The 15101-nt window shown below is 42.9% G+C and overlaps 2 protein-coding genes across 2 annotated transcripts; both read right to left on the minus strand.

The window, feature by feature from the left end:
• Nucleotides 1-23: 23 nt before the first annotated feature.
• Nucleotides 24-5105, minus strand: LOC116921736 (heat shock 70 kDa protein 12A). Its single transcript, XM_045172489.1, is given in 12 exon segments — nucleotides 24-496; nucleotides 616-924; nucleotides 994-1134; nucleotides 1193-1260; nucleotides 1319-1487; nucleotides 1546-1643; nucleotides 1714-1933; nucleotides 1935-2155; nucleotides 2217-2534; nucleotides 2597-2684; nucleotides 2752-3641; nucleotides 4584-5105. Coding segments are annotated over 12 exon segments (2799 nt in total). The 5' UTR covers nucleotides 4663-5105; the 3' UTR covers nucleotides 24-298.
• Nucleotides 5106-5362: 257 nt separating this feature from the next.
• Nucleotides 5363-15078, minus strand: LOC116921776 (dynactin subunit 1). Its single transcript, XM_032928129.2, has 22 exons — nucleotides 14748-15078; nucleotides 14574-14683; nucleotides 14213-14488; nucleotides 14060-14147; nucleotides 13301-13995; nucleotides 12608-13244; nucleotides 12446-12531; nucleotides 10595-10746; nucleotides 9760-9937; nucleotides 9530-9698; nucleotides 9226-9470; nucleotides 8985-9160; nucleotides 8252-8925; nucleotides 8008-8195; nucleotides 7622-7942; nucleotides 7109-7558; nucleotides 6934-7038; nucleotides 6744-6869; nucleotides 6187-6663; nucleotides 5986-6120; nucleotides 5812-5901; nucleotides 5363-5738 (listed from the first exon to the last, which is right to left on the minus strand). The coding sequence occupies exons 1-22, from the start codon at nucleotides 14809-14811 to the stop codon at nucleotides 5595-5597; spliced, it is 5586 nt and encodes a 1861-aa protein (XP_032784020.2). The 5' UTR covers nucleotides 14812-15078; the 3' UTR covers nucleotides 5363-5594.
• Between the last annotated feature and the right edge of the window lie 23 nt (nucleotides 15079-15101).

Here is a 15101-nt window from a genome sequence, read left to right on the forward strand (position 1 = left end):
GGTCCTCCAAAGTAGGATAGCAGTCAAGCGTTAAAATATGTATTATCTTCTTAATGTTTCGGCGTGATGACATTTTTCTAAAAAGTGTTTAGTCAAAGAGCTCCTGGCCCGCCAAATTAAATCCTTTGTGAATAGTCGTGCTCGAAAATTGCTGAGCGAAGAGGCGGTATTGGGTGTCAAAAAGTGCTTTGGGAACAATAACATTTGGCTAGGAAAAGACCGGAAACCAAACAAGTATAGAGAACTTTGTTGTGAAGTCTTGTTTTGCGGTGAACATGGACGTCACAGTGTTCCATGTCTATTGAGACTTGTCATCAAGAAAATCGAACGAAGCCTTGATGGTGTTACCACTGAAAACGTCAACAGCCGAGGCGCGTATCTCCGTGTCGCCAAACTCCATTGTAACGCGGATTTCACGGCGTGTTTTGACAGCGTAGTTAAAGCCCAGGTCAAGCGAGAGGGTAGCAAACATACGGACACCAGGATCCGTAACAAACTGTATAAGTCGTAACCAAGAACCACCCGAATGATTCCGACTTGTGTTTTGCACATTGTTGTTTCGAGGATGACGTTTGTTTCAAACCAACGGAATAATTATTTTTATAAAAATGTTACCTGGACATCATCGTTATCAGCGCTGAAGACGTTCAGAACGATGCGGCGCTGATGGCGTCTGGCCGGGCTGTAGCTGCGCACAACGCGTTCGCCCATGCTAACGCTTTGATCAGCCATGACGAACTTGTCGAATATATCTTTGCAGTAAGCGATGCCGTCTTTGACGACGCGTTTTTCTATCGGATGGCGACCCTGAATGAAGCGGTTGAGGACAGCAACGCCGTAGGTCAGACGTGAACGACGTACCGTAATGGCATTCGGATTAACACCGTACAGGACGGCTCCTTTTAGAATGGCCAGGCTTACATCCTTTCCAATTAGAATATTTGATGAATGAACATTATGTACGGAGGATTTAATCTCAAAGTTAAAAGAAACCTGAGGTATAATAACGGTGACGTGCTCTCCAAAGTGCGATCGTACGGCTTGTTGCAATAGAGGTGATTCAGCAAAACCTCCAACTAGGAAAAGGTAATCAATACCGACCAAATCCGGGTGGACCAAAACGTCCTCAATATGCTAAACGGCCGAAATGAAATGAAAAACATATTGAAGACGCATTCAGTCATAGAAGTACCTCAATAATAGCTCGTAATGTGGGTTGGAAAAGAGATTTCATAGCCTCCTGGTCGAGACGAAGCATTCCTGATTTGAAGAAAGATTAAGGATAAAAAATAGGGCTGACCAAACGAGTTGAAATCACCTTGAGTTGACCAGCGGACATGCGGATCGCCATGTTTACGGATGGCGAACTCGACTTCACGTCCTCGGTATTTGCGGAAGCAATCAATCAGGGAAAAGGGTAAGGCAATGTTGAGTGGATTGCACCGATAGGGACTGGCGTGACGTTTGCGAGCCTCGAATGAAACCATCTAAAAATTAATTAATATTTTAATTGACTCACACTTGCTCGTTATTTTCCCGTTATACCAGATCGACGTATGACGCTGGGAGGCGTGTTTTAAAATGGTTCATGAAATCGGAGCCAAAAATGTTATCCAGCAATTGCTCAAAAGCCAAATCAACTCCTGTAATGCATAGCAGAAATGTTACTATTTAACGTTGACGATCTAAAAGAAATGTGCCTTAAAATTTTACCAATGGATCCATAAGGACCCCCTGTAGCACGATGAAGTTCTTTAAGATGTTGACCGTCTAAGTCCATGACCTGATGGACAGTAATATCGACGGTACCTCCTCCACAATCCACGACCATATAGCGTTGACCTGGACAAACATCCAGTACAGCATCGACATACATAGATTCCCTCTGCGCACTTCTGTTCCATGGTTTCAGAGGTCCTGGTTTGCCTAAACTTGGCTGGAGTTAATTGTAATTCGGCCGGCTTTTCGGTTTTCAGTTGGTGTCGTTTCAATTGGCGACAGAAAAGCGAGGCGGCTTCAGGCTCCAGAGAGATCAGCACTTGGTGAGGTAAACGATCAGAACCGAGGCCAGCCTCATAGGCCGCCTCACGCATCAGTTGCTTGGCCGCTGATCGCCATATGGCCGGAACGGTGATAACCCAGCGGATATCCTCATCTGCACCCATGACAATAGGTAATTTATTCGCTTCAACAATAGGTATGGTACGATAAATTACTATGAATGGGAATGGCCGTCTGATCTGACAGTTCACGAAGTGCGTGTTCCTTGAAAAAGCGTAAGGCGTGGGCGAACACAGTGACGGCTGGCAGCGAATCGACTTTATTAGCTGCTTGAATAAGAGTGCTCCTGCCGAGCTGTTTCTGATGATGCAGTGTCATCTTGAACTTGTCAAAATAGAGCCACTGGCGAGTATCTCTGGTGGTCAAATCATGATAATAGTCACGAGCCGTGTAGCCGAAAGAATGGAACTGGCCCGTCGGTTTCAGTAATAGTACTGTCGGTGTCTTGGCATTGGGAATTCCGGGATCACCGCCTTAAATTCAGAACATAAAAAAAATCTGTCGCAATGATGTGCTCAAATAAAAATCACTTTACCTTCCCATTTGCGCATCATATGAATCTCTTCTGGATCGTGAATAAAGCTGAAGGCATAACCCGAATATGTAGTGCCAAAATCAATAGCCTAAAACAAATCATTCGACGAAATTAAGAAAACAATGCACAGTAAAGGAAATCTCTAATAAGCTTACCACGACAACAATAGGTGAGTAGCTAGATGCTGGCTCCTCGTAATCACGTCCGAGATCTTGACTCTCATATTGTACACAATCCACTGAGCTTGAAGCGTCGTCATTTTGCTGTTGACCAGAGCTATCGGAGAATTTTCGAATGGCGATTTCCGATTTAGGACGACGCATGGAACCACGTAGCTGGCCTTCGCTAGGTAATGGATCAGTGCTGGCGCTCTGAGAGACGCGGACGTAACGCAATAACTGGACGCCTTTAGCGTCCGAAGGTGAAGTCTCGTAGACGTAAGATTGCAGCTGAGGCGTCGCAGAGGCCGGGCGCTGGCCGGCGATCGGCGGATACTTTTCGCAGATTTCGCGCACCAAACGCGGGGAGCTCATCGGTGTTGTCGACATGGTCTCACTGTGAATACTGGGGCTACCTGCGCCACTGCTGCTACTGCTGTTGCAGCCCGACAGCGTCAGATCGACGACTGCGGCTGTAGAGGTGAAGCAGCCGAGGATGGAGTAAGTTGGTTCAGTAGTGGGACGTGATGCAAGCGAAGTCACCGGAGCCCACACATTCCAGCCGCCTGTAGTGGATCGAATTGCATCAACAACAGGCACGGTTGTGTTGTTCTTGTCCGCACACCGACGAGCAACACGAGCTGTTTGCTGGGCCAACGCCCACCACAATGTAGCCACTTGTTCGTCCACCTGGCCCACATCAACGACGACACCATTCAAATCTTCTGCTTCCTGCAATGGGCCACGTTGACATACCGGCCCGGCTTGCTCTGGTGGACAGTGCCTCTGATTGTAGTAGCGATTCTCCTCGCAGTCCATAGCAGGGCAGACTTGCAACATGCTCCGCAAAAAGTAGCGAAACTCTTCACGCAACTTCACTCGATAATCTGGAACCAACAAACGTAAAATTGATTGAAAAAGCAATCATCAAAATGTTTTCCACATCCATCAGCATCCTCATTGGAATGTCATTTAGACCGGACGGGCTGTGTCGTACATAGGCCATGCGAGATTTCGGCGAGGACAAGGCGCGTGCTGTAAACACTCTGACAGTCGGAAACCAATGGGGAAAGCAAAAAACAAAAAAAAAACGAAACAACAAATAAAATCTGCCACATTTGGGTCGTTTCACCGATTGCCATTTTTGGTGCTGAATGCGCGTTGACCGCCAGTTTCCCATATCCCACCCAGCTACTCGAGGAGGATTGCATGGTAAAACAAGCTCAACATTGGCTGTCGCCCTTGTTAAATAATAACAACACATGACTCCGGATGTTGGGATCGTATAACCCACTCACTCTGGCGGATAATACAATGCAGCATTCACGCCCCACTTTGTCGTTGCGCTTTCGAGTGTGAGAGAGACGTCCGTCTATATAGATATTCGACGCAAAATCACGAACAACACCTATGGCTTTAGCTGAACCGTGTGTCCCATACTACACCGAGGCGTATTCGTCAACCAGTGTGGCCGTAACCTATTTCGGACGCTCGGATGAACATCAAACACCCAGCAGTTTTCTGCTTGTTGGAGGCCTTGGTTTTAAAGTGATACGATTAATCAAAAAAATGACTTACATTCTGCACGCGAAGAACTCGGCTTTCATTAACTGAATTCGGTGCAGGACGGAAACGATCTGCTGGAAAACAAACTTGAAACTTGCCCCAAAACTTCTGGCATAAATAATAAAGAAGCAGTTGGGGAAAACCAAAATATCTCGAGGGGAGAATTCCTGATCAACCTGCCCTAACAAGGGGAGCATATCGGTTTCGTGTTACAGCATACAAAATGCGCACAAAAAGAAAAGGGGTACTTTAATTCTTTTTACCGTCACTTTTTCTCGAGTCGTTCGATAAAGGCATCCTCCAGCAGCCACTAGGCACGTCCAACGTTATAACGGTGGCCATTCAACACTTGACACGGCCAACACGGGAGCTAAACTAATATTCCAAGATTTTGACGATTAGTATGAGACAAGAGAAGGAAAATTTCAAGCGGAAGGGCGTCTAGAAGAAGTTTCGAGCGGAAGGGCGGCTTGTTGCTTCTGTCGTAAGTGAAGAACTCGTTCAGTCCCGTACAGTTATCCTTTATTTTTCTTCTTCCCGTTTCACGTGCCTCTATGCAGTGGAAAAAGTTGGTGTTGAATACGCCCCCATACGTACTACAAAACGTTTCGTTTCAATTGAGCAAACGATTGCTAATTTTAAAGTCCGGGAAAGGAACAAGTGAAGGGCCTGTAAGCTGGTCATCTTCCTCAGTAAAAAAATACCAACTGATCCTAATTAATTGGAACTGCTCTGTTGCTTCCAACGGTTGAAACATGACGAGCATTCTTTCTTCTCTCGCTTGAAGCTTTCAGAGAAATTGAAACATAACAAGCAACCTGGATTAATCACAGTGCTGCTAGCGACATCATCAACGAACCAAATTCCAGCCAACTCAACGGGCAATGGGAAGTTTTCTGCTGATAACTTTAACCTACGACTGGACGAGAAAACAAGGCAAATAAAGAAATGGATAAAGGCATGGTGTCGTACATTTACCTGTGTCATCTGGTTTTCCTTACTGCTACAAGACTTCCATCGACCAGTTAGAAAGTAAGACGGATTCGTTTCTAATAGTTAAACTTCATTCAACCTTCGGCAGAGATTGAAAATACAGCTTTGATGATTACATTCATGATGAATACGATAAATACTTAATTTGCATTATGTAAAAAGCGGTAAAGCTGCCCCATAGGAATGACGAAGGGAGCGCTAAAATCCGGAAAATTAGGAAGCGTGCATTAAGGAGGAGTGCAAGGTGGAAGCAGGAAGGAAAAAGGCCATTTTTTTTAAATCTACACCATAGTCAAAACCATTTGGTGTAGGTGGCGGATTTCTTTCATGCCCAACACAAGCGGTAGAGGTTGATTCCCATCCAAAGTGTTCTTCAACGGTAACGACAAATGCCCCAGTTCCACTGCGGCCGAATCATTCATAGCCTTTGAATAATGGGGATAAAACAATTAATGTTAATTCTTACTAGCAATTCATTAACATGAATTAAACGATTACCTTGCTCAACTCCGGAATAGGGAAAGTAGTAGTTGCTGTTCGGATTTCCGCTCCAGGTTTGCGCGACGCTGCTAAACGTGCCACAGCAGCCTAAAATGATATTGAATGAAAGTACCAATAAAAAAAAGTGAATTCATTCGTGTGAATCGATGTACGAATTCACGTTGGCTTTACCTGCAGTTTTATAACGTCACGTTCCATTTGCATTCGTTGAATGGATAGCTGTGTGGACAAGTTGTTTGATTTCTGGTTGAATTTAGGGTCAGTAGGATCGATAAATTTGCATTGACTATGGGTTCTCAAAATATTCTAAGACGCAAAAATATTCCGCAAAATTAGGGAAACCGAAAATTTAAGCAAAGAAATTGCCATTACCCTTTTTAGTTCCGCAGCCTGTTTAATTAAACGATTCACTTCCAAAGTGTCATCGGAAACAGGAATATTTTTCGCCGGTAGCCGCAAAGGAGGCAGGGCTTCAAATTTCTTCCGTAAATCATCGCCCATTAAACGAGCCTTTTCCATTTCGGACTGGCGGAGCGCTTCACGTAAGTGCGAGATCTTATTTAATAAAAGCGGCGAATCATGGACAGTAGAAGACGATGAGGGTGTTGTTTCTGCTGGCACGGGAGCAGGATGCGCCGGTGCATGAGTAGGGAAAGCAAAAGGCGCCGGGCCGGCTGCTGATTTCGTCAATCCTTCAAGCAGAACCTTTTTGGAGCTGTGCATTAATTTTTCTTTTAATTCAGCCTTTTCTTTTTCTAGCGTAGCCATATCGGATTGCAAGTGTTCTAGGGTCTCATTAAATTCTTTCTCCTTGCGTTTCAACAACAGCATGTTGTCTTCCAATTTGCGCTGAAAAAAACAAACAATCGAAATTATGAAGAAAAAATATATTAAAATATCTGGAAAAATAAATTTTCCTTTAATATTACCGTTAACTTTTCCGTTGCTACTTCGTTATCACGAGCAAGGTTCGATAGTTTCTTCTCTGTCATCTCTTTACGCACGTTCATCTCGCTCAATTCTTCTTGTTTGTTCCTTAACATGATATTGAGCTCCTGCAGGGGGAAAAAAGGAGACACTTTAAAGATGGTTGTAATTTTTAAGAATAATTTGCGTCACCTTAATCAACGATTCGCGTTCATCCAGTTTATGCCGCAGATTTTCTAAATCCCGGATTTCTGCTTTCAGAGTCTGTGCTCGCAAGCCCACCGGCGCCTTTGGAGCCTAAACGGGAACGACCATATTGAATTGTAATAAAAAAGATAGTGATGAAATAGAACTGATTATTGTTTACCTCAACAGTGGGTGTTCCATCAAAATCGTACTGTCCATCAACCAGAGAATTTGAAACAGTCGAAAACGTAGTATTGACGAATGAGAGAGAGGCGTGGATGCTGTCAAAAAACCCATTATCACTGGTATAATCGTCTGTGTAAACTTGGTCGGCAGCCGCATGAGCGAGTTCTCGCATTTTGGCAATCGCCACACCAGAATCCGGTTCGCTGCTGACAGAAAGTTGTTGAGAGACCATACGACACCACGCCAACATAGTTTTGAGCAGTCTAGACAAATGACCAGCACACTGTGTCATCCTGGGCGTTGTTTCAACAGGAAGATTGATAGGACCAGTGGACCCATCAGTAGGTAACCGACGCTTAATCGTTCGGGCGTATTGCTGCCATTGGTTAGCTTGGCTGAGCACTTCCTTAATGGATTTCGCCACGTCGCTACCTTCATGTCCACTCTATGACACAGAGGATATTCGGTCAACGGGTTCAAGTAAACGATTGTGAAAATACGGTAATACCTGCATCATCGACTGTACTCGGCTACCTAGCGCGGTCAATCCACAACACGAAGCCAAAAGAACTTTGGCATGATCGGTCAATAAAGCTACACCGTTAGTGAACGAGCTAAACTGCACAGCGTAGATACTGTTGAAATATGTGACGACCTTCTCCAAAGCTTCTAACTGAACGTTTTCGTCCAACTGATCTTTACGTAAAAGTTCCACGTAAAAATCAATTGCTTTTTCTTGTTGCAACATCTCTTGGTGCAGCGTTCCCATCTCGAGGAATTGCTGCGGAGAGCAACTGTTTAAGGCATACGAGAATTGGCGAACAACCCCCTGTTAAAGACAAAGACAGTTTCAATCGGATGAATCGGCATGCTGTTTACAGCGAAATATTTGACCTGAAGGGCGAAAATCCAATGAAGGAATCGTGCTCCAAAGATGCATTGGTCGGCCCCTGCTGATTTGACAGTGTTTGACAAGTCCCCGGCACACCCGGGGAATTTCTCTTTTACTTGAGCAGCGAGCATATCGCATTTGAAGAGCAGCCTAGACATCAAGAGCAGTTGCTGTACGCTGTGGTAGTCCCCTGAGAATACATTTGAAATGTACGGCACTGAAATGTTATGTCGATGACGTGATTACCTCCTCGTGCCATAAATGAATCCGGCATATATGTACAGAGATAAGAAACATGCTGCAAAGCCTGCTGAACATCAAGCTTGCGTAATTCTAGATCAATCGTCTTCGTGAAAGTCTTGGTTTCAGTAAACATCTTTTGGTAATCAATGACCTCAGGCGGTGCTCCCACCGGCTTGTTGGTCTCACGTTCCAAAGCTTCTCTTAGTTGAAGATTAGACTGCTGCATCTGCTGAACCACTTCGCGGAACTTATCGATGGTTCCGTTGCGGTCCGCTACCATTTCGTGGATAGCATCGCGCTCTTTGATCATCTCTTGGATCTTTGTTCTTGATATATCCAATTCCTCCCGAAGTTCGAGTTCAGTCTCTCGAGCCGTCTCTTGCAGTTCTTCATTCATGTCATGGAGCTGTTCCAAATCAGCAACAGCATCTTGAAGCTCACCAATTTTTTCTTCGAGAGCCAGGTTGCGATCAGTTAACTGCTCTACCATTTCTTCGGCACCCAAAGCTGCGTCTACTTGCTCTTGCAATTCAGTCACCATCGCACGTTTCTCTTCTACTTGGGTAGTTAGAGATTGTTTCGCTTTTTTCAGATCATTAAGTTCGCTTAATTTGTCTTCCATCTCTTTCAATACGCGTTGATGCTGGTGCTTTTCATGGGCAGCCAAATCTCTCATCCTAGATGCGATTGAATTTCATGAATTTTTGATAAGGTTTCATAACAATAAAAAACATACTTGACCAGTGTTTCCTTCATTCGAATGTTTTGCTGTTCCAGTTGTTTTATTTCGAGACTAGAACCGGCCCCTTCGATACCCTTTTCACTCATTTCGGCCTTCAGAAGTTCCAGATCTAAAGCCAATTCCTCAACTTTTTGCTTCGCTTGTTCAAGTTCCAACTGCAAACTCTCTGCCTAATAGTAGAATCATTTTTAAGAGGATGGTGATACCATAATGGATGGAGAAAAAAGAGCCATACTTTTTCTTCTGCCATTTCCTTGTCTAGCGTTGCCATTTCCAACATCTCCTGATACTCATCACTGTCATGGTTTTTGGACTGTTGTTCTATTAGAGCATCTTTTGCTTCTTGCTTAACGCGCGCCAACTCTTTCTGTAGTTGTGACTGAGATTCAAGGATAGCTCGTTTAAATTCAAGTAGCTGATCCAACTGCAGCCGCATCTTATCTGCCTCTTTTAGTTTTTCCTTGTCCTGATTTCGCCTGACTGTTAAAATAAAGATTTATGACAGAATCGTACGTGTTTCTATAATGTTAAATCTTTACCTTTCAGAGTTTCCAACTTTTCATTTAGGTCGCGAATCTCTGCTTTGAGGTTCTCGTTTTCCTGCGACAATTGCAGACCCGACACTCTTTCTTCAATAGCCATGGAGAGAGAAGGTGAGAGAGCTTGTCCAGGAGTAAACTGAGTTTTCAATGTCTCAACGAAACCGGTCTAGCAATACAAGTTAAATTTGATGACTAGGAAAATGTACATTACAGAATTTTCTTTTTACTTCAATAAATTGCCCGCTTGGAATTGCCCGCTTTCCGGCCAAATCACCTTTGGGAGTAGAAGGAACAGACTCGTCAGCCTTAGGCTGTGTCTCCACGCGTGACGAGAGTGGAGTAGTCTGTGGTTGAGACGAGCCATGTTGTAATGACGGCGTTTTGGGGGTAGCTAATATGGGCAGCCTACAGAAAAAATTTTAAATTAAACTTGTATACCAAAACACATAAAGAACACCCAAGCTTTGTGCATTGCATAGGCCAACTTAAAAATTATGAAACATAACACCAACACCAAACAAACAAAAAAAGTAGCTCAAATCCGATGGATAGAAAACGTGCCACAACCATGCACAGTAAGAAAAAAACCCCTACTTGAGCTTCCCTGGGGGAGCACGTTTATGAGTCGGACTCTTCAGTAGAGGTGGACTTTTTTTCTCGAATTTGGCTAGCGGTATCTTTGTCAATTTTGACGGAAGACTACTATTTGCATAAACGGAAGGGTGCACGGAACCCGAAGTTAGTTTATAGATAAGTTGATTATTTTGACAATGAGCTAGGGCATCAAAGCTGAAAATTATACAAGAACTAATCCACTTTACCTGTTTGATGATAATTTTGTCCTTGGAAGCAAAAAGATGAAAGAGATAAGGTTGTAAAAAAGTCATACAATTGTTGCCCATGCCAAGGACCATTAAATGACCCACATTTACAAAACCACAATTGTTTTTTAAGTGTGAAATTAGAAAAGATATTTCACCCCATAGTATAGTATACAGTAGGCTTATTAACACTATCAAAGTCATTTAAAGATGACATGCACACAACATTTCATATATTTACCTGCTCTTCACTTTTAACTTGTCATCAAACACGGCTGGTGATTCAGGGATTGGAGGAGAAATAGACGTGGCACGAGGAGGATTATCTTCAACTCCATCATCTAATACAATGCAACTGTTTTGCCTAACAAACATGCCGTGACTCTCTTTGCACTAAAAACATGTAAAATGCATTTAAATACAATCTTTGGGGGGATTGAATGTAGATTACCGAAAAATAGGTCTTGCCCATAACAGTTCCATTATTTTTCCCTTTTGGCTCATCCAAGATGACTCCAATCCATTTTCCAGGACTGAAAAGGGTAGTTCCAACGTAGGCGACAGTACCTCTTAATTTATTTTGGGCATCCTTAACAATATCTACCCTTTGCCCAACTTTTAGGGGTTTTTCAATTGGTTTAGGTGTTGATTCAGACATTATTAGTCAGTTGTTCTTATAATGGATTTAGGGTTGAAAAACAGAATTTTTTTAGGATATTAGATTTAATATAAAACACGTTTTATGTTCACGACAGTCCGTGAACGTGAATCTAGATCTCTTGTTGTTACAGGTGTAAGAACTTCCAATGACACACCACTGTGCGTTGTCAGATCTACCAAAACCATCCGGTAGTTGGAACCGGTTTTTGGCGCCATTGTTCGTTGGTTTCAAAATTGAACAGCCATTTTCCATTTCAAAATTTAGAAAGAGAGATGCTATTCTTACTAGTTACTACATTTATTTTAAGGTGAGAAAAAAAAAATAACTCAATTTCCCATACCTTATCATAATCTACATATTTTGTAATTACGGAGACTATTACTACTGACTAAGAAATCATGACCACATTTTATCATTTGGCTGATATGTATTCATTCTCTTAGAAAATTCGGCCGAAATACATAACATCTTGATCATGCGTTACATTTTTAAGCTCCACAAAACCCAAGCGGCTGTAGAATTCCATAGAGCAAACGTCGACATCGTAGACATGACAGCCCGAAGAGCCTTTCGATTGATAAAATAAAGTACACCTTTATAAAGATGAAAATAGAATAGATTTTTAGGCTTACCATGTGCTCTCAAGGCAGCTACGGCGCAAGTGAGCAAACGTTTCGAAACCGAGTGATCGATAACAGTGTCGGAGAGCCACATTTTCAGCTGGGACGGGTGGTAGGTAAGTAGGGCATCTGGCAAATCTTCTGTATGCAATCTTTGCAGCTTGGTAGCTAAATCCTGAATAAGACAGCCCTTCAGTATAAAGTAAAAAGCAAAAGATGAACATATTACTTTAATAGGGTCCGGAATGTTAGATTTCTCAGTTGAATGGCTATGGAAAAGTTCGGGATATTTCGTTTGCATCTCTGGAACCCAAGCAACGCGAATTTGGCGTTGCAATTCTTTTGCATTAGCCGCTGCAGCCACAAACCCAACAACAGAGTTGTCGTCTTCCACAACAAAGGAAAATTCAGGTGATAGCGTCACAAAGGCGCCAAAATGTCTGAAGTAGCAAGAAATTAATAGGTAAAATCTATCAGCAAAAATGGGGCTTAAAACGAACTAAAGTAAAATAGATTTTACATGTCCCCAAGAAGATTAGGATAGGAATGAAAGATCTTTTCCATATCACAAAAATTGGCCCCGGTGCGGGCAATGTGTAGACGATGACACAATTGGTATACGTTGCGTTCATCAGAAGCCAAATAGGGCCTGATAGTGTAGACTTGTCTTGTGGGAGTCTCCGGAGTTTTATACAGAAACAAATCGTTGACGGATTCCAATGGTAAAAGACGCTAAAAAATAAAAGTAAATACCATACAAGTCGTAAGAATTAGAGAAAAATAATAGCAATAGCAATCATATCGAAGCTACCTGCAAATCAGCAGCAAGACCTCCGCGGAAGACCCATGGTTCTTGTTCACCGCTTAGGAATCCTTGTTTCGATCCTTGATTAAAAGCTGTTTGAAACGATGAGTCAACTATTACCAAACTTTGCGAAGAACCAATGCATCGGAAAAAATAAGAAAAACTTACATAACCATTTGACGTAGGAATTGAGTAGGGCAACAACACCTCGCATGTCCCAAACGTACGGATAAAGTTCGTACAACAATTCGCGATTATTGATGTATGTCAAGCGAGTGAACAACTTGTTCAATGCACGTGACATGGTGTCGAACTTTTCAGCTCGCTGATGCCATTCTTTAACTTCGGGAGACACAGCTGCAGTCGTTTTGGACGGATTGCTAGCGACTATGTGTGCGTTGAGCTTCAACCAGTTAAACTCTTGAAGCAACTGCATGCCCTGCGGTCCATGCTCGAATGGTAGGTAAAATAAATCACAAAGCAGGCAGAGGTCGTCTACGGTCAGTTGATAGTCCTCTTCCTCCTCTTTTCTTTCACTTTCCATGATAACATCTCCTTCCTCGTGCTCAGGAGCACTGGGCATTTCCTCTTTTATTGGCGACTCTTTTATGTCGTGGTCGTCGACGTCTTCCACATCCAAATTCTTGGCTTGAGATGATGCGCTTGAGGTGCTTTCTACCGTTTCCATTGGTTCGAGGCATTCGGCTACCCTGTCCAAACTAACCATACTGGAGCTTCCAGCGCTCTCGGTTCCGTCAACGAGGCAGGGTGTCAGTGTGGCATCGCTGGCGAGTTCATTGGCATCCTATAAAAAGGTTAAAATAGGATGTGAAACTAATTTTAAAACTAATTTTTTAATACCTCTGCACTACTATGATCTGCTGTGGGCATTGGAGCCGATCCAGGGGATGTACCACCTTCCTCAAGGCTACCGGAACTGCAGCAGGGAACTCCCGATTGACCCGTAGCGCCGAACGTGACTGGGGGAACATTATTGACGTGTGGCTTGCTAATAGGTCCCCACATGGATTTTGTTCGCTTAAATTCAGGAAGCCATAATTGTAAAGATTTCTTGAGCGCCAAACGCGGGTGGTATACGAGCATGGGGAGCGAGACATCCTCGTCATCGCTGCGGCCATTACGACTTTCTTGTTCCAGTTTGATATCAGCTGACACGGCACTGATAGCATCACTACTCTGGTTCTCGTCGTGAGCATGTTCAATGCTACACTTACTCCATTGGGCGACTGTATGGATTGCAACGAAATTCGCTCCATACTCGCAATTAGGATTTGTTAATACACCTTTGAGTTTTGTTAGCAAGGCAGAAGGTCGACCAGTATAAGGTCCAAGAAATATACGCTTTTGATCGTAATCATTTGCATGAAGATTATCCCAAATAACTGGTTTGCGTCGAAGAACTTCCGTTAGCTCATCAATTGATGCAGGTGTTATCAAACGCGATATCACTTTTGGACCTGTCCACATCACGTCTATACCAGGGGCCAATTTCGATCCCACAGTATTCAGATATTCCGAGTTGGGTACGTCAGGTACTAGAACAGTCAAACCATTTAATATCATAATGATTGATTATTTGCCGAGCCATGCTCTTAATACCTGCTCTTGAAGCGCAATACTGTGTCGGGCAAAACAGGAATTCTTTTGGCTGGTTTAAATACTCATAAACCTCATTCGTTACAGACACCTAATATTTGTCTCGTTATTAACGTTAAAAAAGAATTTATATGCAGAAAGCTTTATGATAATAACCTGTGCCTGTGCAAATGATTGGAATGCTTCCTTGTCGGATTCTGTCATTTCGGCTTCAATATCATCAAAGAGTAGTGCGAATGCCGTACACCCAAATTGAGCGACTTGATCAAGTTTTCTTTTTAAGATCACCATTTCTTTGGAAGAAGAGTATGTAATATCCAGTCCAGGAGATAGAGCATAGATGAAAGTTATGTTGCACTCTTTGGAAGCAGTAATCAGCATAGTTAGATGCTCTGCTTCTTCAACCGAGTACAATTCTCTCCAATACGCCCTCTTCCACAGAATAAAAGTTTAGTCACAATCAATTCAGTTAATGTGAATGGCAGTTATTTACGAACTATTAATAGAAGAGTATTACATGTTTGTAGTCATCTTTTGGGGCATACAAATATGAATTCATTCCCCATTCTTGCATTTTAATGAATAAATCTTTTCTCTGATCCAACGTCCATGGTCGTCCATAAAAGCCTTTAAAAGATAAGGGTAAATAAAACAATTTTACATCACAGATTCATTTTCTTGTTTCATATACCTTCTACAACACCACAGATGAATGAAGCATCTTTTTTGGCATCTGAGGATTCTTCTAGTTGCATTTCTGAACCAGTTAAAAAAAAATGAACGAAGGCCGGAACTACGAAGAGTTTACAAAAGTCGGGTAGACTGCAACGGACTTTTCTTATGTAGTTAAGGTGGCGTGCACCGTTCAGAATTCGCCCTCGAACTGTGTTTGCAACTTTGTGTCAATCTATGCGAATTTCGTAGCAAACGTTAGGCGATTCGCAAACACCAAAACGATAAATAAATTCTTCAGATCAAAGTGCACATAACTTCCAACGGGACTGAGGTTACGGGTGGGGGGGGGGAGGTTGGTTCGTTGACTGGA

This window comes from Daphnia magna, linkage group LG4 (genome assembly GCF_020631705.1).
Source record: "Daphnia magna isolate NIES linkage group LG4, ASM2063170v1.1, whole genome shotgun sequence".
Classification (NCBI taxonomy): Eukaryota; Metazoa; Arthropoda; class Branchiopoda; order Diplostraca; family Daphniidae; genus Daphnia; species Daphnia magna.